Source organism: Meles meles, chromosome 6, assembly GCF_922984935.1.
Source record: "Meles meles chromosome 6, mMelMel3.1 paternal haplotype, whole genome shotgun sequence".
NCBI classification, from domain to species: domain Eukaryota; kingdom Metazoa; phylum Chordata; class Mammalia; order Carnivora; family Mustelidae; genus Meles; species Meles meles.
In genome coordinates this window covers 72,389,140-72,416,331 of record NC_060071.1, presented here as the reverse complement: position 1 = coordinate 72,416,331, position 27,192 = coordinate 72,389,140, and the positions used below count along the sequence as shown (strand labels likewise).

The following is a 27,192-nucleotide window of genomic DNA, read 5'->3' as shown; positions in this document are numbered from 1 at the left end:
TAAACATCACTAATCATCAGGGAAATGCAAACAAAATCACAATGAGATCTCATCTCACACCAATCAGAATGGCCTGTACCAAAAAGACAAGAAGTAAGTCTTGGCAAAGGTGTAAAGAATAGCAAACCCTTGTGCACTGTTTGTAAGAAAGTAAATTGGTGGTGTTCTTAGAAAACAATATAGAGGGGCACCTGGGTGGCTCAGTGGGTTAAAGCCTCTGCCTTCAGCTCAGGTCATGATTCCAGGATCCTGGGATCAAGCCCCGCATCCGACTCTCTGCTCGGCAGGGAGCCTGCCTCCCCTTCTCTCTGTGCCTGTCTCTCTGCCTACTTGTGATTTCTGTCTGTCAAATAAATAAAATCTTAAAAAAAAAAGAAAAGAGGGGGAGGAGTCAAGATGGCGGAGAAGTAGCAGCCTGAGACTACATCAGGTAACAGGAGATCAGCTCGATAGCTTATCTAAACATAGCAAACACCTACAAATCCAACGGGAGAGTGAAGAGAAGAAGAACAGCAACTCTAGAAACAGAAAATCAACCACTTTCTGAAAGGTAGGACTGGCGGAGAAGTGAATCTAAAACGACGGGAAGATAGACCGCGGGGGGAGGGGCCGGCTCCCGGCAAGCGGCGGAGGAACGGAGCACAAAATCAGGACTTTTAAAAGTCTGTTCCACTGAGGGACATTGATCCAGGGGCTAAACCGGGGTGAAGCCCACGCGGGGCCAGCGTGGCCCCAGGCCCCGCAAGGTCACAGAAGGATCGGGGGTGTCAGAGTGTCGGAGAGCTCGCAGGTATTAGAACGGAGAAACCGGCTGCAAAGACAGAGCCGAGGACTGAGCTCTCAGCTCGGGGTTACCTTGAACTGGTCACGGGCTGGGTGAGCTCGGAGCGCGGCTAGAGGCTGGGGATACGGGAGTGATTGGGTGCTGTCCTCTGGGGGCGCACTGAGGAGTGGGGCCCCAGGCTCTCGGCTCCTTCGGGCCGGAGACTGGGAGGCCGCCATTTTCATTCCCGTCCTCCGGAACTCTACGGAAAGCGTTCAGGGAACAGAAGCTCCCAAAAGCGAACCCGAGCTGATTACTTAGTCCGGCCGCCGGTAAGGGCGGTGCAATCCCGCCTCGGGCAAAGACACTTGAGAGTCACTACAACAGGCCCCTCCCCCAGAAGATCAACAAAATATCCAGCCAGGACGAAGTTCATCTATCAAGGAGAAAGCAGGTTCAATTCCTAAGACAGCAGAGCAATTCCAGAGGAGGAGAAAGCAAAGCACGGAACTCATGGCTTTCTCCCCATGATTCTTTAGTCTTGCGGCTACTTCAATTTTTTTTTCTTTTTTCAATTTTTTACTTTTTTTTCTTTTTTCAATTTTTTTCTTTTTTCTTTTTTCTTCTTCTGCTAAATTTTTTTTAAAAACTTTTACCCTTTTCTTTTTTAACGTTTTTTGACTAGTTCATCTAAATATATATATTTTTTCTTTCTTTTTTATATTTTTTTATTTGTTTTATTTCTTAAATTTTTTTTTTCTTTTTTTTTCAGAACCTGTTTTTTATCCCCTTCCCCCCCCCTCCCCCACAATTTGGGGTCTCTTCTGATTTGGTTACAGCGCATTTTTCCGGGGTCTTTGCCACCCTATTAGTAGTTTATTTGCTCCTTCATATCCTCTTATCTGGACAAAATGACAAGGCGGAAAAAATCACCACAAACAAAAGAACAAGAGACAGTACCAAAGGCTAGGGACCTAATCAACACGGACATTGGTACTATGTCAGATCAAGAGTTCAGAATGACGATTCTGAACATTCTAGCCGGGCTCGAAAAAGGCATGGAAGATATTGAGAAACCCTCTCTGGAGATATTAAAGCCCTTTCTGGAGAAATTAAAGAACTAAAGTCTAACCAAGTTGAAATCAAAAAAGCTATTAATGAGGTGCAATCAAAAATGGAGGCTCTCACTGCTAGGATCAATGAGGCAGAAGAAAGAATTAGTGATATAGAAGACCAAATGACAGAGAATAAGGAAGCCGAGCAAAAGAGGGACAAACAGCTACTGGACCATGAGGGGAGAATTCGAGAGATAAGTGACACCATAAGACAAAACAACATTAGAATAATTGGGATTCCAGAAGAAGAAGAAACAGAGAGGGGAGCAGAGGGTCTATTGGAGAGAATCATTGGAGAGAATTTCCCTAATATGGCAAAGGGAACAAGCATCAAAATCCAGGAGATGCAGAGAACCCCCCTCAAAGTCAACAAGAATAGGTCCACACCCCGTCACCTAATAGTAAAATTTACAAGTCTTAGTGACAAAGAGAAAATCCTGAAAGCAGCCCGAGAAAAGAAATCTGTAACATACAATGGTAAAAATATTAGATTGGCGGCAGACTTATCCACAGAGACCTGGCAGGCCAGAAAGAGCTGGCATGATATATTCAGAGCACTCAACGAGAAAAACATGCAACCAAGAATACTCTATCCAGCTAGGCTATCATTGAAAATAGAAGGAGAGATTAAAAAGCTTCCAGGACAAACAAAAACTGAAAGAATTTGCAAACACCAAACCAGCTCTCCAGGAAATATTGAAAGGGGTCCTCTAAGCAAAGAGAGAGCCTAAAAGTAGTAGATCAGAAAGGTACAGAGACAATATACAGTAACAGTCACCTTACAGGCTACTAATGGCACTAAATTCATATCTCTCAATAGTTACCCTGAATGTTAATGGGCTAAATGCCCCAATCAAAAGACACAGGGTATCAGAATGGATAAAAAAACAGAACCCATCAGTATGTTGCCTACAAGAAACTCATTTTAGACGCAAAGACACCTCCAGATTTAAAGTGAGGGGGTGGAAAACAATTTACCATGCTAATGGGCATCAGAAGAAAGCTGGGGTGGCAATCCTTATATCAGATCAATTAGATTTTAAGCCAAAGACTATAATAAGAGATGAGGAAGGACACTATATCCTACTCAAAGGGTCTGTCCAACAAGAAGATCTAACAATTTTAAATATCTATGCCCCTAACGTGGGAGCAGCCAACTATATCAACCAATTAATAACAAAATCAAAGAAACACATCAATAATAATACAATAATAGTAGGGGACTTTAACACTCCCCTCACTGAAATGGACAGATCATCCAAGCAAAAGATCAACAAGGAAATAAAGGCCTTAAATGACACACTGGACCAGATGGACATCACAGATATATTCAGAACATTTCATCCCAAAGCAACAGAATACACATTCTTCTCTAGTGCACATGGAACCTTCTCCAGAATAGATCACATCCTGGGTCACAAATCAGGTCTCAACCAGTATCAAAAGATTAGGATTATTCCCTGCATATTTTCAGACCACAATGCTCTGAAGCTAGAACTCAATCACAAGAGGAAAGCTGGAAAGAACCCAAATACATGGAGACTAAACAGCATCCTTCTAAAGAATGAATGGGTCAACCAGGAAATTAAAGAAGAATTGAAAAAATTCATGGAAACAAATGATAATGAAAACACAACAGTTCAAAATCTGTGGGACACAGCAAAGGCAGTCCTGAGAGGAAAATATATAGCGGTACAAGCCTTTCTCAAGAAACAAGAAAGGTCTCAAGTACACAACCTAACCCTATGCGTAAAGGAGCTGGAGAAAGAACAAGAAAGAAACCCTAAACCCAGCAGGAGAAGAGAAATCATAAAGATCAGAGCAGAAATCAATGAAATAGAAACCAAAAAAACAATAGAAAAAATCAATGAAACTAGGAGCTGGTTCTTTGAAAGAATCAATAGGATTGATAAACCCCTGGCTAGACTCATCAAAAAGAAAAGAGAAAGGACCCAAATCAATAAAATCATGAATGAAAGAGGAGAGTTCACAACTAACACCAAAGAAATACAGACAATTATAAGAACATACTATGAGCAACTCTACGCCAACAAATTGGACAATCTGGAAGAAATGGATGCATTCCTAGAGACATATAAACTACCACAACTGAACCAGGAAGAAATAGAAAACCTGAACAGGCCCATAACCAGTAAGGAGATTGAAACAGTCATCAAAAATCTCCAAACAAACAAAAGCCCAGGGCCAGACGGCTTCCCAGGGGAATTCTACCAAACATTTAAAGAAGAACTAATTCCTATTCTCCTGAAACTCTTCCAAAAAATAGAAATGGAAGGAAAACTTCCAAACTCATTTTATGAGGCCAGCATCACCTTGATCCCAAAACCAGACAAGGATCCCACCAAAAAAGAGAACTACAGACCAATATCCTTGATGAACACAGACGCAAAAATTCTCGCCAAAATACTAGCCAATAGGATTCAACAGTACATTAAAAGGATTATTCACCACGATCAAGTGGGATTTATTCCAGGGCTGCAGGGTTGGTTCAACATCCGCAAATCAATCAATGTGATAGAACACATTAATAAAAGAAAGAACAAGAACCATATGATACTCTCAATAGATGCTGAAAAAGCATTTGACAAAGTACAGCATCCCTTCCTGATCAAAACTCTTCAAAGTGTAGGGATAGAGGGCACATACCTCAATATTATCAAAGCCATCTATGAAAAACCCACCGCAAATATCATTCTCAATGGAGAAAAACTGAAAGCTTTTCCGCTAAGGTCAGGAACACGGCAGGGATGTCCATTATCACCACTGCTATTCAACATAGTATTAGAAGTCCTAGCCTCAGCAATCAGACAACAAAAAGAAATTAAAGGCATCCAAATTGGTAAAGAAGAAGTCAAACTATCACTCTTCGCAGATGATATGATACTATATGTGGAAAACCCAAAAGACTCCACTCCAAAACTGCTAGAACTTGTACAGGAATTCAGTAAAGTGTCAGGATATAAAATCAATGCACAGAAATCAGTTGCATTTCTGTACACCAACAACAAGACAGAAGAAAGAGAAATTAAGGAGTCAATCCCATTTACAATTTTACCCAAAACTATAAGATACCTAGGAATAAACCTAACCAAAGAGACTAAGAATCTATACACAGAAAATTATAAAGTACTCATGAAAGAAATTGAGGAAGACACAAAGAAATGGAAAAATGTTCCATGCTCCTGGATTGGAAGAATAAATATTGTGAAAATGTCTATGCTACCTAAAGCAATCTACACATTTAATGCAATCCCTATCAAAATACCATCCATTTTTTTCAAAGAAATGGAACAAATAATCCTAAAATTTATATGGAACCAGAAAAGACCTCGAATAGCCAAAGGAATATTGAAAAAGAAAGGCAAAGTTGGTGGCATAACAATTCCGGACTTCAAGCTCTATTACAAAGCTGTCATCATCAAGACAGCATGGTACTGGCACAAAAACAGACACATAGACCAGTGGAACAGAATAGAGAGCCCAGAAATCGACCCTCAACTCTATGGTCAACTAATCTTCGACAAAGCAGGAAAGAATGTCCAATGGAAAAAAGACAGCCTCTTCAATAAATGGTGCTGGGAAAATTGGACAGCCACATGCAGAAAAATGAAATTGGACCACTTCCTTACACCACACACGAAAATAGACTCCAAATGGATGAAGGACCTCAATGTGAGAAAGGAATCCATCAAAATCCTTGAGGAGAATGCAGGCAGCAACCTCTTCGACCTCAGCCGCAGCAACATCTTCCTAGGAACAACGGCAAAGGCAAGGGAAGCAAGGGCGAAAATGAACTATTGGGATTTCATCAAGATTAAAAGCTTTTGCACAGCAAAGGAAACAGTTAACAAAACCAAAAGACAGCTGACAGAATGGGAGAAGATATTTGCAAACGACATATCAGATAAAGGGCTAGTATCCAAAATCTATAAGGAACTTAGCAAACTCAACACCCAAAGAACAAACAATCCAATCAAGAAATGGGCAGAGGACATGAACAGACATTTCTGCAAAGAAGACATCCAGATGGCCAACAGACACATGAAAAAGTGCTCCACGTCACTCGGCATCAGGGAAATACAAATCAAAACCACAATGAGATATCACCTCACACCAGTCAGAATGGCTAAAATTAACAAGTCAGGAAATGACAGATGCTGGCAAGGATGCGGAGAAAGGGGAACCCTCCTCCACTGTTGGTGGGAATGCAAGCTGGTCCAACCACTCTGGAAAACAGCATGGAGGTTCCTCAAAATGTTGAAAATAGAACTACCCTATGACCCAGCAATTGCACTACTGGGTATTTACCCTAAAGATACAAACATAGTGATCCGAAGGAGCACTATAACCCGAATGTTTATAGCAGCAATGTCTACAATAGCCAGACTATGGAAAGAACCTAGATGTCCATCAACAGATGAATGGATCAAGAAGATGTGGTATATATACACAATGGAATACTATGCAGCCACCAAAAGAAATGAAATCTTGCCATTTGCGACGACGTGGATGGAACTAGAGCGTATCATGCTTAGTGAAATAAGTCAATCGGAGAAAGACAACTATCATATGATCTCCCTGATATGAGGACATGGAGAAGCAACATGGGGGGGTAGGGGGATAGGAGAAGAATAAATGAAACAAGATGGGATTGGGAGGGAGACAAACCATAAATGACTCTTAATCTCACAAAACAAACTGGGGGTTGCTGGGGGGAGGTGGGATTGGGAGAGGGGGAGCGGGCTATGGACATTGGGGAGGGGAGGCGAACCATAAGAGACTATGGACTCTGAAAAACAACCTGAGGGTTTTGAAGGGTCAGGGGTGGGAGGTTGGGGGAACAGGTGGTGGGTGATGGGGAGGGCACGTTTTGCATGGAGCACTGGGTGTTGTGCAAAAAGAATGAATACTGTTACGCTGAAAAAATTAATAAATAGGGAAAAAAAAAAGAAAAGAAAACAATATAGAGGTTCCTAAAATTTTTAAATAGAGCTACCATGTAACTGAGCAATCCAACTTCTGGATATATATCCAAAAGAAATAAAAACATACCAAAAGAGATATCTGTCCTCCCATGTTCATTTAGCCTTATTCACAACAGCCAGGATATGGAAACAATCTAGGTGTCTGTCAGTGGATGAATGGATAAAGAAGATGGGTCTATACAGACAATGGGATATTGTTTGGCCATAGGGGAGAAGAAAATTTTGCCATTTGCAACCATGTGGATGAACCTTGAATGCATTATACTAAGAAAAACAAATCAGACAGAAACATACAAATACTATTTGATATTGCTTATATATTGCATCTAAAAAAGCCAAAGTCATAGAAACAGAAAAGAATTTGGTGGTTACCAGGGGATGGGGGAAATGGGTCGATATTGATCAAAGTATACAAACTTCCAGTTATAAGAGGAATAGGTTCTGGAGAAAATACATAGTGTGTTGATTGTAGTTGATAAATTGTATCATATACCTAAAAGTTACTAAGAGAATAGATTTTAAATGTTCCCACCATAACAAAGAATGGCAATTATGTGACATGGTGGAACTCTTAGCTAAGTCTATGGAGTGATCATTCCAATATATGTAAGTGTATCAAATCAATACAGTTGTATACCTTAAACTTAACATTTTTTGTCAATTATATTTCAATAAAACTGTAAAAATTGACATTAAAATAAGAAATTAAAAATAATCAAGGCTAAAGATAAAGAATGCCTTCCAAATGGCCAACGGATACATGAGAAAATGCTCAACATCATTCATCATCAGAGAAATACAAATCAAAACTGATTTGAGCTGCCACCTCATACTGGTCAGAGTGGCTAAAATTAATAACTCGGGAAACAACAGATGTTGGAAACATCTGTTTCCAGATAAAGGGGAACCCTCTTAGACTATTGGTGGGAATGCAAACCGGTACAGCCACTCTGGAAAACAGTATGGAGATTCCTCAAAAATTTCAAAATAGAGCTACTCTACAACCTGCAATCACACTACTAGGTATTTATTCAAAGGATACAGACAGTGATTCAAAGGGGCACATGTATCCAAGGTTTATAGCAGCAATGTCCACAATAGCCAAAATATGGAAAAAGTTCAGATGTCCATCAGCAGATGATTGGATAAAGATGTGGTATACATAGAGATTGGATAAAGATGTGGTATATATATATGTAATGTATATATATCTATATACTGTGTGTGTGTGTATACATATATAGCAATATTACTCAGCCATCATAAAGAATGAAATCTTGCCATTTGCAATGTTGTGATGGAACTAAAGGGTATTATGCTCAGCGAAATAAATCAGTTGGAGAAAAACAAATGCCATATGATTTCACTCATATATGGAATTTAAGAAATAAAACATGAATATAGGGGAAGGGAAGGAAAAATAAAATAAGACAAAATCAGAGAGGGAGGCAAACCACGAGAGTCTCTTCACTCTATGAAACAAACTGAGGGTTGCTGGAAGGGAGGTGAATGGAGGAAGAGGTAATTGGGTGATGGCCATTAAGGGGGGCACTTCATATAATGAGAACTGGGTGTTACATGCAACTGGTGAATCACTAAATTCTACCCCTGAAATTAATAATAAAGTATTTTTAACTAAATTGAACTTAAATAAAATAATTTAATTTATTTTTGTTACTTTTTGGTTCCTATAATTAATTCATAAATATTACTTTAAAATGCTAGGAGACACAGACAAGGAATAATAATGATAGTCACCTATACTTGGAAGCAATCATGTTAACACTTAAGCTACAGCCACACGTACACAATAGGTAAAAATTGCTCTTCAAAAAAAAATATATTACAAATGCCTTTCTATGTTAACAAATATTTACAAGATAATTTTTAGTGAATACTTCATAATCCATTGTATGGATAGAGTCTTTTTGGATATTTAGGTCCTTTCCAAGTTTTTGCAATAACTAACTTCCTCTTATGTCCATCAGTGAACTTAGCTTATGTCTATGAGTCAGAAGATGATATCAAGTTTTACCTCTTTTCTACTTTTCTACTGTTTTACATAAGACATTAATATTTCTTTTTTTTATTTAAATTTTTTTAAATTTATTTATTTATTTTTATTTTTTTATTTACAGCATACCAGTGTTCATTGTTTTGACATCACACCCAGTGCTCCATGCAGTACGTGCCCTCCCTATTACCCACCACCTGGTTCCTCAACCTCCCACCCCACCCCCCCACCCCCATCCCCCCCGCCGCCCCTTCATAACCCTCTTTTTTTTTTTTAAAGATTTTATTTATTTATTTGACAGAGAGAGATCACAAGTAGGCAGAGAGGCAGGCAGAGAGAGAGAGAGGGAAGCAGGCTCCCTGCTGAGCAGAGAGCCCGATGCGGGACTCGATCTCAGGACCCTGAGATCATGACCTGAGCCGAAGGCAGCGGCTTAACCCACTGAGCCACCCAGGCGCCCCAAGACATTAATATTTCTTACAGAATTTCTCTCATATGAAACTCGAGATTGACAATTTCCACAGGACAATTGTGAGACTGAAACGTAATATTCAAAAATGATTTGAGAAATTAAAAGATATTTTCAAATGCTAATTTCCTGACTAAATTACATTTTATATTAACAGGTTTAAAACCTCAAAAAGGGTTTTGGACTCACTGGAATCTAAAAGAGCTCACAACAACAACCATTCATGGTACTAAGAAAGCACCTTCAACATCTGTAAAGGACAGGATTAAAAAGAGTCAGACATGTATAATGGCAGGTAAGTAAGTTTATTGTTAACTGTGAGATGAAATAGCCAAATCAAGTATATTAAGTTATGAATTTATCATAATTTTCTAATGATTAATTCTTTGGAGGGTCTTAAGATAACATTTGATTTGTAGATTGGTGTTATAATAGTTTGAATATTGCTTCACATTGCTTCACATTTTAGTTTTTCATTATAAAAGTGGTATGTGCTTAATTATGTACTCCCATTTGCCTGTTATATTTTTATATTGATCTCTATCCTACAGTCTCATCAGTTCTAATAGCCTTTTTATAGATTTCTTACAATTTTCTGCATGTAAAATCGTGTCATCTAATATTAAAGAGCATTTTACTTCTTCATTTCCAATCTATATGCCTTGTCTATTTTACATGCCTATGACTAGGACCTCTAAAAAAATGTTAACTAAAAACAGTGAGAGTGGACATGCTTGCCTCATCCCTAACATTAGAGGAGAAATGTTACATTATTTGCCTTTAAATAGATTTGGTCTACCAGTTTTTATAGATGCCTTTTGTCAGGTTGAGGTAGTTTCAGTCTCTTCTTGGCTTGCTAAGAATTTTTTTTTCCATTTTATTTATTTTTTCAGCGTAACAGTATTCATTGTTTTTTTTTTAAGATTTTATTTATTTATTTGACAGAGAGAGATCACAAGTAGGCAGAGAGGCAAGCAGAGAGAGTGAGAGGGAAGCAGGCTCCCTGCCGAGCAGAGAGCCCGATGCGGGACTCGATCCCAGGACCCTGAGATCATGACCTGAGCCGAAGGCAGTGGCCTAAACCACTGAGCCACCCAGGCGCCCAGTATTCATTGTTTTTGCACAACACCCAGTGCTCCATGCAAAACGTGCCCTCCCCATTACCCACCACCTGTTCCCCCAACCTCCCACCCCTGACCCTTCAAAACCCTCAGGTTGTTTTTCAGAGTCCATAGTCTCTTATGGTTCCCTCCCCTTCCAATTTTTTTTTTTTAATAAACATATAATGTATTTTTATCCCCAGGGGTACAGGTCTGTGAATCGCCAGGTTTACACACTTCACAGCACTCACGATAGCACATACCCTCCCCAATGTCCATAACCTCCTCCCCCTCTCTCAATCCCACCTCCCCCCAGCAACCCCCAGTTTGTTTTGTGAGATTAAGAGTCATTTATGGTTTGTCTCCCTCCCAATCCCATCTTGTTTCATTTATTCTTCTCCTATCCCCCTACCCCCCCATGTTGCTTCTCCATGTCCTTATATCAGGGAGATCATATGATAGTTGTCTTTCTCCGATTGACTTATTTCACTAAGCATGATACGCTCTAGTTCCATCCACGTCGTCGCAAATGGCAAGATTTCATTTCCTTTGATGGCTGCATAGTATTCCATTGTGTATATATACCACATCTTCTTGATCCATTCATCTGTTGATGGACATCTAGGTTCTTTCCATAGTCTGGCTATTGTAGACATTGCTGCTATAAACATTCGGGTTATAGTGCTCCTTCGGATCACTATGTTTGTATCTTTAGGGTAAATACCCAGTAGTGCAATTGCTGGGTCATAGGGTAGTTCTATTTTCAACATTTTGAGGAACCTCCATGCTGTTTTCCAGAGCGGTTGCTCCAGCTTGCATTCCCACCAACAGTGGAGGAGGGTTCCCCTTTCTCCGCATCCTCGCCAGCATCTGTCATTTCCTGACTTGTTAATTTTAGCCATTCTGAATGGTGTGAGATGATATCTCATTGTGGTTTTGATTTGTATTTCCCTGATGCCGAGTGACGTGGAGCACTTTTTCATGTGTCTGTTGGCCATCTGGATGTCTTCTTTGCAGAAATGTCTGTTCATGTCCTCTGCCCATTTCTTGATTGGATTGTTTGTTCTTTGGGTGTTGAGTTTGCTAAGTTCCTTATAGATTTTGGATACTAGCCCTTTATCTGATATGTCATTTGCAAATATCTTCTCCCATTCTGTCAGTTGTCTTTTGGTTTTGTTAACTGTTCCCTTTGCTGTGCAAAAGCTTTTGATCTTGATGAAATCCCAATAGTTCATTTTTGCCCTTGCTTCCCTTGCCTTTGCCGTTGTTCCTAGGAAGATGTTGCTGCGGCTGAGGTCGAAGAGGTTGCTGCCTGCGTTCTCCTCAAGGATTTTGATGGATTCCTTTCTCACATTGAGGTCCTTCATCCATTTGGAGTCTATTTTCGTGTGTGGTGTAAGGAAGTGGTCCAATTTCATTTTTTTGCATGTGGCTGTCCAATTTTCCCAGCACCATTTATTGAAGAGGCTGTCTTTTTTCCATTGGACATTCTTTCCTGCTTTGTCGAAGATGAGTTGACCATAGAGTTGAGGGTTGATTTCTGGGCTCTCTATTCTGTTCCACTGATTTATGTGTCTGTTTTTGTGGCAGTACCATGCTGTCTTGATGATGACAGCTTTGTAATAGAGCTTGAAGTCCGGAATTGTGATGCCACCAACTTTGCCTTTCTTTTTCAATATTCCTTTGGCTATTCGAGGTCTTTTCTGGTTCCATATAAATTTTAGGATTATTTGTTCCATTTCTTTGAAAAAAAATGGATGGTATTTTGATAGGGATTGCATTAAATGTGTAGATTGCTTTAGGTAGCATGGACATTTTCACAATATTTATTCTTCCAATCCAGGAGCATGGAACATTTTTCCATTTCTTTGTGTCTTCCTCAATTTCTTTCATGAGTACTTTATAATTTTCTGTGTATAGATTCTTAGCCTCTTTGGTTAGGTTTATTCCTAGGTATCTTATAGTTTTGGGTAAAATTGTAAATGGGATTGACTCCTTAATTTCTCTTTCTTCTGTCTTGTTGTTGGTGTACAGAAATGCAACTGATTTCTGTGCATTGATTTTATATCCTGACACTTTACTGAATTCCTGTACAAGTTCTAGCAGTTTTGGTGTGGAGTCTTTTGGGTTTTCCACATATAGTATCATATCATCTGCGAAGAGTGATAGTTTGACTTCTTCTTTACCAATTTGGATGCCTTTAATTTCTTTTTGTTTTCTGATTGCTGAGGCTAGGACTTCTAGTACTATGTTGAATAGCCGTGGTGATAAGGGACATCCCTGCCGTGTTCCTGACCTTAATGGAAAAGCTTTCAGTTTTTCTCCATTGAGAATGATATTTGCGGTAGGTTTTTCATAGATGGCTTTGATAATATTGAGGTATGTGCCCTCTATCCCTACACTTTGGAGAGTTTTGATCAGGAAGGGATGCTATACTTTGTCAAATGCTTTTTCAGCATCTATTGAGAGTATCATATGGTTCTTGTTCTTTCTTTTATTAATGTGTTCTATCACATTGATTGATTTGCGGATGTTGAACCAACCCTGCAGCCCTGGAATAAATCCCGCTTGATCGTGGTGAATAATCCTTTTAATGTACCATTGAATCCTATTGGCTAGTATTTTGGCGAGAATTTTTGCGTCTGTGTTCATCAAGGATATTGGTCTGTAGTTCTCTTTTTTGGTGGGATCCTTGTCTGGTTTTGGGATCAAGGTGATGCTGGCCTCATAAAATGAGTTTGGAAGTTTTCCTTCCATTTCTATTTTTTGGAAGAGTTTCAGGAGAATAGGAATTAGTTCTTCTTTAAATGTTTGGTAGAATTCCCCTGGGAAGCCGTCTGGCCCTGGGCTTTTGTTTGTTTGGAGATTTTTGATGACTGTTTCAATCTCCTTACTGGTTATGGGCCTGTTCAGGTTTTCTATTTCTTCCTGGTTCAGTTGTGGTAGTTTATATGTCTCTAGGAATGCATCCATTTCTTCCAGATTGTCCAATTTGTTGGCGTAGAGTTGCTCATAGTATGTTCTTATAATTGTCTGTATTTCTTTGGTGTTAGTTGTGATCTCTCCTCTTTCATTCATGATTTTATTTATTTGGGTCCTTTTTCTTTTCTTTTTGATGAGTCTGGCCAGGGGTTTATCAATTCTCATTGATTCTTTCAAGGATCCAGCTCCTAGTTTCATTGATTTTTTTCTATTGTATTTTTTTTTTTTTTTTGGTTTCTATTTCATTGATTTCTGCTCTGATCTTTAGGATTTCTCTTCTCCTGCTGGGTTTAGGGTTTCTTTCTTGTTCTTTCTCCAGCTCCTTTACGTGTAGGGTTAGGTTGTGTACTTGAGACCTTTCTTGTTTCTTGAGAAAGGCCTGTACCGCTATATATTTTCCTCTCAGGACAGCCTTTGCTGTGTCCCACAGATTTTGAACTGTTGCGTTTTCATTATCATTTGTTTCCATGAATTTTTTCAATTCTTCTTTAACTTCCTGGTTAACCCATTCATTCTTTAGAAGGATGCTGTTTAGTCTCCATGTATTTGGGTTCTTTCCAGCTTTCCTCTTGTGATTGAGTTCTAGCTTCAGAGCATTGTGGTCTGAAAATATGCAGGGAATAATCCTAATCTTTTGATACCGGTTGAGACCTGATTTGTGACCCAGGATGTTATCTATTCTGGAGAAGGTTCCATGTGCACTAGAGAAGAATGTGTATTCTGTTGCTTTGGGATGAAATGTTCTGAATAGATCTGTGATGTCCATCTCGTCTAGTGTGTCATTTAAGACCTTTATTTCCTTGTTGATCTTTTGCTTGGATGATCTGTCCATTTCAGTGAGGGGAGTGTTAAAGTCCCCTACTATTATTGTATTATTATTGATGTGTTTCTTTGATTTTGTTATTAATTGGTTGATATAGTTGGCTGCTCCCACGTTAGGGGCATAGATATTTAAAATTGTTAGATCTTCTTGTTGGACAGACCCTTTGAGTAGGATATAGTGTCCTTCCTCATCTCTTATGATAGTCTTTGGCTTAAAATCTAATTGATCTGATATAAGGATTGCCACCCCAGCTTTCTTCTGATGCCCATTAGCATGGTAAATTGTTTTCCACCCCCTCACTTTAAATCTGGAGGTGTCTTCTCATCTAAAATGGGTTTCTTGTAGGCAACATATTGATGGGTTTTGTTTTTTTATTCATTCTGATACCCTGTGTCTTTTGATTGGGGCATTTAGCCCATTAACATTCAGGGTAACTGTTGAGAGATATGAATTTAGTGCCATTATTAGTCTGTAAGGTGACTGTTACTGTATATTGTCTCTGTACCTTTCTGATCTACTACTTTTAGGCTCTCTCTTTGCTTAGAGGACCCCTTTCAATATTTCCTGTAGAGCTGGTTTGGTGTTTGCAAATTCTTTCAGTTTTTGCTTGTCCTGGAAGCTTTTGATCTCTCCTTCTATTTTCAATGATAGCCTAGCTGGATAGAGTATTCTTGGCTGCATGTTTTTCTCGTTTAGTGCTCTGAATATATCATGCCAGCTCTTCCTGGCCTGCCAGGTCTCTGTGGATAAGTCTGCTGCCAATCTAATATTTTTACCATTGTATGTTACAGACTTCTTTTCCCGGGCTGCTTTCAGGATTTTCTCTTTGTCACTAAGACTTGTAAATTTTACTATTAGGTGACGGGGTGTGGACCTATTCTTGTTGACTTTGAGGGGGGTTCTCTGCATCTCCTGGATTTTGATGCTTGTTCCCTTTGCCATATTAGGGAAATTCTCTCCAATGATTCTCTCCAATAGACCCTCTGCTCCCCTCTCTGTTTCTTCTTCTTCTGGAATCCCAATTATTCTAATGTTGTTTCGTCTTATGGTGTCACTTATCTCTTGAATTCTCCCCTCATGGTCCAGTAGCTGTTTGTCCCTCTTTTGTTCGGCTTCTTTATTCTCTGTCATTTGGTCTTCTATATCACTAATTCTTTCTTCTGCCTCATTTATCCTAGCAGTGAGAGCCTCCATTTTTGATTGCACCTCATTAATAGCTTTTTTGATTTCAACTTGGTTAGATTTTACTTCTTTAATTTCTCCAGAAAGGGCTTTAATATCTCCAGAGAGGGTTTCTCTAATATCTTCCATGCCTTTTTCGAGCCCGACTAGAATGTTCAGAATCGTCATTCTGAACTCTTGATCTGACATGTTACCAATGTCTGTGTTGATTAGGTCCCTAGCCTTCGGTACTGTCTCTTGTTCTTTTGTTTGTGGTGATTTTTTCCACCTTGTCATTTTGTCCAGATAAGAGGATATGAAGGAGCAAATAAAATACTAAAAGGGTGGCAAAGACCCCAGAAAAATGCGCTGTAACCCAATCAGAAGAGACCCCTAATTGTGGGGGGGAGAAAGGGGATAAAAACAGGTTCTTTCAGAAAGTGGTTGATTTTCTGTTTCTAGAGTTGCTGTTCTTCTCTTCGCTCTCCCGTTGGATTTGTAGGTGTTTGCAATGTTTAGATAAGCTATCGAGCTGATCTCCTGCTACCTGATGTAGTCTCAGGCTGCTACTTCTCCGCCATCTTGACTCCTCCCCAGATGTAGGATCTTAACAAATGCTTTTTAGCATCTATTGGGGTGAACTTTTTTGTTTGTTTCAGTCTTTTGATATAGTGAATTACAGGGATTGATTATCAAATGTTAACCCAACCCCGCATCTCTGGTATAAAACCCATTTGGCTATTGTGTATTAACTTATTCATGTACTACTGGATTTAATTTGATAAAATTTTGTTTTATTTTCTTATACTATCCTGTCTCATTTTAGTAATAAGCATTATGTTCTATCCTCTTCTCTTTTTAAAAAGAGATGGTGTAAAATTGGTTTTTATTATTCTTCCCATATATGGGAGAATTCACTAATGAAGCCATCAAGGAAGACCTAGAATTTTTTCCGTGGAAAGTTCTTAACAATAAATTCAGTTTCTCTAATAGGTGTAGGGCTATTCAGTTATCAGTTACTTCTTAAATGAACTTGGTTGTTCTGTGTGATTTTTTATTTTATTCCTTTAAATATTTTTGAGTTTTTTTCAGGAATGCAATCCAGTTACTTAGAAATACTTTGATACATTTGAGCTTTCCTTTCAAGTTTCATTTGGTAGAATCAGCAACGTCTTTTGTTTAGGCCTAACTTGTTTCGCCTGATGAGGCAATACCCTTCTCCTTATTTTACCCCTTGCTCTGTAAAGGTTTCCCATCCGACTGTCTAGAATATGAGCTTTGTTTGAGCCTCAAGCAGTGTTCTGCCTGCTCCTCCCTGTGGGTGGCTCTTTACCAACTTCAGGCAAAGATTCAAGAATAACCCTCTGTAGTACATATACATGATGGAGTATTATGCCTCCATCAGAAAGGATGAATACCCAACTTTTGTAGCAACATGGACAGGACTGGAAGAGATTATGCTGAGCGAAATAAATCAAGCAGAGAGAGTCAAGTATCATATGGTTTCACTTATTTGTGGAGCATAACAAAGAACATGGAGGACATGGGGAGATGGAGAGGAGAAGGGAGTTGAGGGAAACTGGAAGGGGAGATGAACCATGAGAGACTATGGACTCTGAAAAACAACCTGAGGGTTTTGAAGGGGCAAGGGGTGGGAGGTTGGGGAACCAGGCAGAGGGTAATAGAGAGGGCACGTATTGCATGGAGCACTGGGTGTGGTGCAAAAACAATGAGTACTGTTACACTGAAAATAAATAAATAAATTTTTTTTAAAAAAGTGAATGCTAGAAGACAAGGAGCCAGCTGGTGGAACATTCAAGGTCATTCTCCTGGAAAGAGCACAGGTTGTGAAAGGGGAGCAGAAGTTCTAGAGGGGCAAACAAAAGATAAGATGAGATTGATTTCTATGACATCTTTTTCTTGACTGAATCACAGTTTCTTATCTCTTTTCATGTCTAGTAACTTTTTATGTAATCTTGGGATTCTGAATGAAACTTTGAGGATATTCTGCATTCTGTTAACCTCCACTAAACAATCTTAATTTTGTTCGAGTAAGTTACGTTGGCTGTATTCAAAGTCCAAATGCTTTGTGTTCCGTGATGGTCAGCCACTTAGATCTCTACTTAGAGCTTTTAGCCATCCAGCTATTCCTTTCTACCCATCCCTCTAAGTTCCCTCTTTCTACCCTGAGTAATTCATACATCACCCAAGGGTTTGGAGAGAGCCTATAATATTTAGATTCTGGGTTTCCCCTTCTGTAGCCCCTTTATTTCCAGGATTTCTAGAACTACCTCATTTTTCAGCTCTCTGACAGTCCCAAATATCATTCTCTGACTCATTAAACCAATAATATTTCCACTTTATGTTTGAATTCCATCTATTTACATACTATGATGACTAACTAGTACCATCAGCCAAAAAGCTACTACTGCCTGAACACAAATTGCATGCACTAGATTTTCCCTCTTATAAGGCTCAGCTCCCCTTCAATTTCTATCTACTCTTAGTCATTCTCTGGTATCTCCAAATTGTTGTGTTTTAAAAAAATATTTTCAAGAATTTATAACTTTTATCTTTGGGAAAGTCAGATTGATGTAAGTTAAACATTTTACTTAAATATTAACTTTATTTTACAATTTAAATATCAAATTTTTAAGTCACTTTTTCCCTAAAGACTGTATGTTGCTTCATTATCTTCTATTAATTAGTGTAGTAGAGAAGTCTAAAGACAACTCTTTTATTTTTTCTTTACAGTTAATTTATGAATTTTTTTTTGTTTTTTACTTTTCTGTTTAGTTGTTTCCAAGATTTTTTAAATTGTCTTTAAAAATGGAGAATGTCACTGGAATGTGTTTTGATGTTAATGACAATTTTCCTAGATTTTTCCTAGTGACAATTTAATTATAATTCTTGCATTTCTCTAAGCTCCATTGAGACCTAGTAAAGGTCTTTGCCAAATATTTCAAGTGAGACAGAAACTTACACGGCCAGGCTGATGAGAGGCCTGCTCTGTTTCAGACATTTAACCAAAAAATTTCATTCTATCATTGGATAGTATCCTCCTAACACTGAGGAAATAAAATCTCTAGAGAAAGGTTTTCACATGGTATGCTATAACAGATGAACTGCTGTGGCATAAAAACAATTATATAGGGATCAATGAAAAAAAAATAAGAAAAAGGCCACTGAAATTTGTTCATTTGGTAAATGTTGTGTAAACCAAGAACAATTTTCTATTACAGAGTTAAAACTGAAAGGGCCCTGGAAGTTAAGCTGAAAGCAAAAATTCAAGTCCCTAGGAAAGACCACAATTTTGTATATCATGTCTTACCTTTTTCAGGTGATTACCAGGCTAGCAGGTGCTCTGGCCTGCAGAGGTAAAATGACTTTGAGTAAATCTTCTCATTGGTTTCCCAGTTGAATGTCTCATTTCAGTGCAACTTGTGCTTTTATTTTTTTCCCCATTTTTAAATTTATTTAAATTTTAGTTAGTTAACATATAGAGCAATACTGGTTCCTGGACTAGAATTCAGTGATTCATCACTTCCATAAAACACCAGTGTTCGTCACAATAAGTGCCCCCTTTAATACCCATCACCCATCTAGCCCATCCCCCACCCACCTCTCTCTGTCAATCTTGTTTGTTCTCTATCATTAAGAGTTTCTTATGGTTTGTTTTCCTCTCTTTTTTCCCCTTTCCCATATGTAATCTGTTTTCTTTCTCAAATTCCACATATATATGAGATTGTATGGTATTTGTCTTTCTCTAACTGACTTATTTCACTTAGCATAATATACTCTACTTCCGTTGATCATTGCAAATGACAAGATTTCATTCTTTTTGGTAGCTGAGTAACATTCCATTTTATGTACATATATATTTTTTTCACATCTTCTTTATCCACTCATCAGTTGATGGACATTTGTGCTCTCTCCATAGTTTGGCTGTTGTTGATAAAGTGCTATAAACATCAGGTTATATGTACCCCTTTGAATCTTCAGTTTGTATTATTGTCTCCTTTGGATATATAACTAGTAATGTAACTGCTGGATCATAGGGTAGTTCTATATTTAAACTTGGGGAACCTCCATACTGTTCTCCAGAGTGGGTGCACCAGTTTGCATTCCCACCAACAGTGTCCTCATCCTCACCAACAACCCATTGTGTTGTTAATTTTAGCCATTCTGACAGGTATGAGGTGGTTTCTCATCATGGGTTTGATTTTTATTTCCCTGATGATAAATGATGGTGAGCATCTTTTCCTATATTTGTAAGCCATCTGAATGTTTTCTTTGGAAAACATCTTAGGCTTCCGCCAGTGGAGATGTGGATCTTTCAAGACCTCCTCCCATGTACTTTCCCTTCATGTGATAAAGTATTTTCAAAGACTTCTACAAATTTGGTTTTATTTCATAGGCTTCAGATATAATACCAGTTTATAAAACTGTGTTCTGGTGCTGATGCAGATTTTCCTATTTATGTTTCATAGTAAGTTAACTGAGCATTGGGAGATAGACTAAAGTAGCTGTGTTTATCTCACCATCTTATGTAGAAGTCTCCTCATAGATGTGCTTTTATTACTGCATTTTAGGTAAGCATGCAGAACAGTAAAGAACATTTCTCACATGTAATAAATATTTGTATTTTTCCATAGTTGTCTTTTAAGCCTTTTATTTACAGAGTGTTTTTTTGGTATCATTTCTAAATCTATCTCCCCCTTTCCAAAGGTAATGACTATACTGAAATTTGTGGGCATCCACTCTGTCCATAATATGTAATATTGTTTTTATGATCTTTACATAAACAAAATACATGAAACCATTTTGCATTTTAAAATTAACAATAATCAACATTCAATCATTTAAAATAATAAGTATTAGCCATTTTTTTTGACCATAAAGAAAACATAGTCAAGTTACTCTATAGACAGTCAAGAAGGTTTTTTTCTCTTTTTCTAGGAAATACTGTTCGTGAGCTTTTTTTTTTTTAAGATTTTATTTATTTGATAGACAGAGATCACAAGTAGTCAGAGAGGCAGGCAGAGAGAGAGAGAGGAGGAAGCAGGTTCCCCGCGGAGCAGAGAGCCCAATGTGGGGCTGGATCCCAGGACCCTGAGACCATGACCTGAGCCGAAGGCAGAGGCTTTAACCCACTAAGCCACCCAGGTGCCCCTGTTTGTGAGCTTTTATTTCAATAATGTTTATTCCAAACATCCCTTATTTATATGTTGCTTCATGATAATCCTTGTTTTTTCAGAAGTTATTATTTCAGTATCCATTTATTGCAATCTAATATGAACATTCTGGATGGTTAATTACAATGCTTGAGTTTTTAAACTGTATTTCAATGATCATTTTCACCTTAAATAAACATAACTATTATATTTGATTCAAACACACTTAATTTTAATAACAGGAAATCTTGATAATATGTATCATGTATTTTAGTTAACCCCTAAATATTTGAAAAATATTTTTTTATATTTGATTCTAAAATATGAGTAGATTTTTCTATTTCTGGATGAGATCTTCTAAGTTTGGGAGGGCAGATTAGGGGTTTATGGGTGTTTCCTTTCATATAGTGCTCAAAATTAAAATTTAATAAGTTATCTTAAACATACAAATCTTCAATTTGAAGTATGTACTTCATAAAGTCTGTTAACTTTTTAGCCTTATTAGTAATATTCCTATGTAGCAGTTCACTTTTATTATCTCTTATAAAGTAAGAAAATTGAAGCATAAGAAATTAAGTAATAACTTACCCAAAGTCACACAACTGGTAAGTAGTGGAATATGAATTCATATCCAGGAAATTCTGGCCTTAGAGTCTGAACTCATAGCCTACTCAACATGCTTCCTCTTAGTCATTTAATTTTATAAGCTTAGAAGTACTTTAAGGCTTAAAATTGTCATCATAGGATAAGAATTGCAACTTATAAGAGTGGCCATAGCCTTAATCCTTCATTCATGACTAATGTGAATGAGTTTTTAGATCCTTTCTTGGGATCAAATTTTAATACATGAGAAGGAAAGAGGGAGATATATTACTAGAAGGGTCAGAAAAAGAACAGAAGACTGGGGGGAAATTTCACTTATTTCCAAACTTTGTATATGGATTCCTCTAGAAATAGCAGTGGTTTGGGGAATTAGAAACCCACATTCTGGGGCCAAAGTAGTCTGGAAGCGCAATGACAACAAAGAGTTGGAATTTCTAATCTTCTGAAAGTAACTGAGCCTCCACTGAGAAAGCACAGGTCTGCTATGCACCAATGTTTTTGGCAGGGAAACTAAAAAGGTGATTGTACCATTTCAAAAAGCCAAGAATTCCATAGAGAGGGTTTTGGGTTTGGTTTGGTTTTGTTTTTACAAAATGGTTTTTTCTCTAAATTTCTACTTAGATTGTGACTACTAGGAAATCTATGTGTTTATTTGAACTTTGAGGCTTTTATATTTTTCTAGGCCCCTAGCCTGCCTTTAAAGGTATCTTGCTGAGTTTTTATTTTAGCTAGTGATCAATGAGTACCTCTCCTCCACATAGTGTTTCAGAGATCCAGGCTGTTTCTGCCTTCTGGGGTCACAGCCTATAGAACTGGATAGCCATTAGAATTAATCTGCACCAGGATAACATAAGAGAAGTATTAAAAGTCTTGGCTAAAGTTTTAAATTTCCAGTTATAAAATGAATACCTCATGGGACTATAATATGTAGCATAGTGAGTTAGTTAATAATACTGTATTACATATTCGAAAGTAGGTTGGAGAGTGGATCTTGAAAATTCCCATAGCAAGAAAAAAATTTGGCAACAATATATGGTCATGGACATTAACCGACTTACTGTGGTGATCATCTTGCAGTATATACATATAACAAATCATTATATTGTACACTTGAAATTAATACATGATGTCAGTTATACCTCACTTTTAAAAAGTCTTGGCTCAGAAGTTACCCACATCACTTTCAATCAGATGCCATTAGTGAGGACAAGCCATAGCTGTATTTAGATGTAAGGAGGGCTAGAAAATAAAAGCTGTGGCTGGGAAGGGGCTGCATAGTGACAACTCTGTACTATGGAAAGGGAAGCCACACATTTTGAAATAAAGAGTAGTGTAGTAATCCTTGTGTATAGAATGCTTTTGCTGTGACCAATAATAAGGTGGGTATTAAGGAGGGCATGTATTGCATGGAGCACTGGGTGTGGTGCTGGAACACTGAAAAGAAATTTAAAATAAATAAATAAATAAATTTGAATATCAAAGAAAAATTTTGGAAATGTACTTCTATCACCACAATATTGACAGTTTTTCAATACTAAAAGACTGCCTAATAAGTCAGTGGTGTTATTAATAAATGTTATTTTTTGATAGCATATAAAGAAATGTGTTAACATTTAGAAGATCTGCATAACTCACAGAACCAGTATTTTTCAAATGATCAGTACATGTATTTTTAACAATAATACATGGATTTTTTTTAAGATTTTATTTATTTATTTGACAGAGATCACAAGTAGGCAAAGAGGCAGGCAGGGAGAGAGAGAGGAGGAAGCAGGCTTCCCGTGGAGCAGAGAGCCCGATGTGGGACTCGATCCCAGGACACTGGGATCATGATCCCAGGAGAAAGCAGAGGCTTTAATCCACTGAGCCACCCAGGCACCCCAATACATGGATTTTTAAAATGGGATTTTAGATTCCACATTGCAACCCACCATTAAGAAGTTACAACCTAGCCTCAGCAATCAGACAACAAAAATAAATTAAAGGCATCCAAATTGGTAAAGAAGAAGTCAAACTATCACTCTTCGCAGATGATATGATACTATATGTGGAAAACCCAAAAGACTCCACTCCAAAACTGCTAGAACTTGTACAGGAATTCAGTAAAGTGTCAGGATATAAAATCAATGCACAGAAATCAGTTGCATTTCTGTACACCAACAACAAGACTGAAGAAAGAGAAATTAAGGAGTCAATCCCATTCACAATTGTACCCAAAACTATAAGATACCTAGGAATAAACCTAACCAAAGAGACTAAGAATCTATACACAGAAAATTATAAAGTACTCATGAAAGAAATTGAGGAAGACACAAAAAAATGGAAAAATGTTCCATGCTCCTGGATTGGAAGAATAAATATTGTGAAAATGTCTATGCTACCTAAAGCAATCTACACATTTAATGCAATCCCTATCAAAATACCATCCATTTTTTTCAAAGAAATGGAACAAATAATCCTAAAATTTATATGGAACCAGAAAAGACCTCGAATAGCCAAAGGAATATTGAAGAACAAAGCCAAAGTTGGTGGCATCACAATTCCGGACTTCAAGCTCTATTACAAAGCTGTCATCATCAAGACAGCATGGTACTGGCACAAAAACAGACACATAGATCAGTGGAACAGAATAGAGAGCCCAGAAATCGACCCTCAACTCTATGGCCAACTCATCTTCGACAAAGCAGGAAAGAATGTCCAACGGAAAAAAGACAGCCTCTTCAATAAATGGTGCTGGGAAAATTGGACAGCCACATGCAGAAAAATGAAATTGGACCACTTCCTTACACCACACACGAAAATAGACTCCAAATGGATGAAGGACCTCAATGTGAGAAAGGAATCCATCAAAATCCTTGAGGAGAACGCAGGCAGCAACCTCTTCGACCTCAGCCGCAGCAACATCTTCCTAGGAACAACGGCAAAGGCAAGGGAAGCAAGGGCAAAAATGAACTATTGGGATTTCATCAAGATCAAAAGCTTTTGCACAGCAAAGGAAACAGTTAACAAAACCAAAAGACAGCTGACAGAATGGGAGAAGATATTTGCAAACGACATATCAGATAAAGGGCTAGTATCCAAAATCTATAAGGAACTTAGCAAACTCAACACCCAGAGAACAAACAATCCAATCAAGAAATGGGCAGAGGACATGAACAGACATTTCTGCAAAGAAGACATCCAGATGGCCAACAGACACATGAAAAAGTGCTCCACGTCACTCGGCATCAGGGAAATACAAATCAAAACCACAATGAGATATCACCTCACACCAATCAGAATGGCTAAAATTAACAAGTCAGGAAATGACAGATGCTGGAGAGGATGTGGAGAAAGGGGAACCCTCCTCCACTGTTGGTGGGAATGCAAGCTGGTCCAACCACTCTGGAAAACAGCATGGAGGTTCCTCAAAATGTTGAAAATAGAACTACCCTATGACCCAGCAATTGCACTACTGGGTATTTACCCTAAAGATACAAACATAGTGATCCGAAGGGGCACGTGTACCCGAATGTTTATAGCAGCAATGTCTACAATAGCCAGACTATGGAAAGAACCTAGATGTCCATCAACAGATGAATGGATCAAGAAGATGTGGTATATATACACAATGGAATACTATGCAGCCATCAAAAGAAATGAAATCTTGCCATTTGCGACGACGTGGATGGAACTAGAGCGTATCATGCTTAGTGAAATAAGTCAATCGGAGAAAGACAACTATCATATGATCTCCCTGATATGAGGACATGGAGAAGCAACATGGGGGGGTAGGGGGATAGGAGAAGAATAAATGAAACAAGATGGGATTGGGAGGGAGACAAACCATAAATGACTCTTAATCTCACAAAACAAACTGGGGGTTGCTGGGGGGAGGTGGGATTGGGAGAGGGGGAGCGGGCTATGGACATTGGGGAGGGGAGGCGAACCATAAGAGACTATGGACTCTGAAAAACAACCTGAGGGTTTTGAAGGGTCAGGGGTGGGAGGTTGGGGGAACAGGTGGTGGGTAATGGGGAGGGCACGTTTTGCATGGAGCACTGGGTGTTGTGCAAAAAGAATGAATACTGTTACGCTGAAAAAATAAATAAAATGGAAAAAAAAAAAAAAAAAAAAAGAAGTTACAACCTGTCAAGTTTTGGTGTACTTTCAAAGAATATTCACAGTTACATGAAAAGGCAACTCAAATACTCATTTTTCCAATTATATGTGTGATACCAGATTTTCTTCATGTACATCAATATACAAATATATTCTCAAAAAGTGTACCACAACAAAACAAATGCAGAAGTAAATATTGGAATGCTGTCTTCTACTAAGGCAGAAGTTAAAGAGATTTTTAAAATGTGAAATTATGTTATTCTTCTCAAAACTTTTCTTGAAAATAGTTATTCTTTTCCAAGAAAAAAACAAGATGTGATTTATGCACATACACACACAATGGACTATTACTCAGCTGTTAAAAAAGAATGAAATCTTGCCCTTTGCAATTACATGGATGGAACTAGAGAGTATAATACTAAGTGAAATAAGTCAGTCAAAGACAAATACAATATGATTTCATTCATATGAGAAATTTAAGAAACAAAACAAACAAGCAAAGGGGATAAAGAAGGAGAGAAGCAAACCAGGAAACAGACTCTTAATTATAGAGAAAAACTGATGGTTACCAGAGTGGAGGTGGGTGGAGGGATGGGTGAAATAGGATGGGGATTAAGGAGGTCATTTGTGATGAGCACCAGGTGATGTATTGAAGTGTTGAATCGCTCTATCGTGTACCTGACACTAATACTACATTAGGTTAAGTAACTGGGATTTAAATTTAAAAAAATTTTAAGTAGCTAGCTTTTCTATAAATATACTATTTATTTTAATAAGAAATGAGTTTATTACTATTATTTTTAATGAACAAATATTCAAGATTTCTGTTTTAATTTCTATTATAGGGAATACTAATAGATACCGAATCCATTGAACAAAAGTTCTTTGGTATCTTCAGTTATTCTTAAGAGTATAAAAGAGCCCTGAGACCAAAAAGCTTGAGGGTTACTGCCCTACAGGAAAGCACTGTGAAGGCTTGCTCCATGGCATTTGAGAGCTATCATATCCTGCTTGTTGTTTTACAGTTTCTGTGTTACTTATCCCCATGCTGGACTCTGCAATCACTATGGAGAATACCCTAACCATAAGACTCAGATAATTTATTTACTAGGCCATGAGTATGTTTCGATTTGGAAAATTTTCTGCAGTTACTAATATTTCTTCAGCGCTAATGTATTTAATTTGCACATTAAAGACATTAATTCTTTGATCATGTTCCATAACTTTTCCACCTGAAAAAACTGACGTGATCAGATTGGATTATTTCTATATTTCCCCCTCTCTAACATTTTATTATGCTATTACTTTTATTCTTAAATACTGAATAAGCTTCCCAAGTTGCTGTTGACTATTGAGGTAGAATTAGCAACAGAGACTAGTGACTTAGATTTATTATTTTAGAACTCTTCCCCCTCTAATAGTTGTGTGTATGCCCATGTGTGTTTATGTGTATCTCATGTGTGTGCCTTGTGTGTATAAATATATTTATCTGTGTGCTAGAGGGATGCTAAGGCAGGTGAAGTGTAGAATTGGGGTAAAACATGAGTGGATGTATATATGCATGTGTGCATATATATGACTTTCAAGAAATAAAATAACCTATGCTCCGTGTATAATACTGTCTCAGAATTGCTTCTTCTAATCCAAAATGTATTTAAACCATAATTTCTCCTTGACATTTGAGATGTTTGTTATCATATGGGCTTAACTTTTCTCCAAAATTTTAAACTAAAAAAATTTCTGTTTTTGTTTTTAACAAAGTAGACAGCAGATAGTTAAAATTTGCCTTCCAAACCAAATGGCATATCTCCCTTTTTAGGACTGGAATGTAAGCAGTTATAGAATTTCAGTATCTGGAATGACTCAGGATTTACAAGTCAG

General features: G+C 37.9%; 1 protein-coding gene across 1 annotated transcript in view; it reads left to right on the top strand.

Moving 5' to 3' along the window:
* FAM227B (family with sequence similarity 227 member B) overlaps nucleotides 1-27,192 on the top strand; it is a 201,520-nt gene that overhangs the window by 36,089 nt on the left and 138,239 nt on the right. The window contains exon 10 of the mRNA XM_046008116.1: nucleotides 9,525-9,662. Coding sequence (XP_045864072.1) covers nucleotides 9,525-9,662 — 138 coding nt within the window. The remainder of the gene's footprint in view (nucleotides 1-9,524; nucleotides 9,663-27,192) is intronic.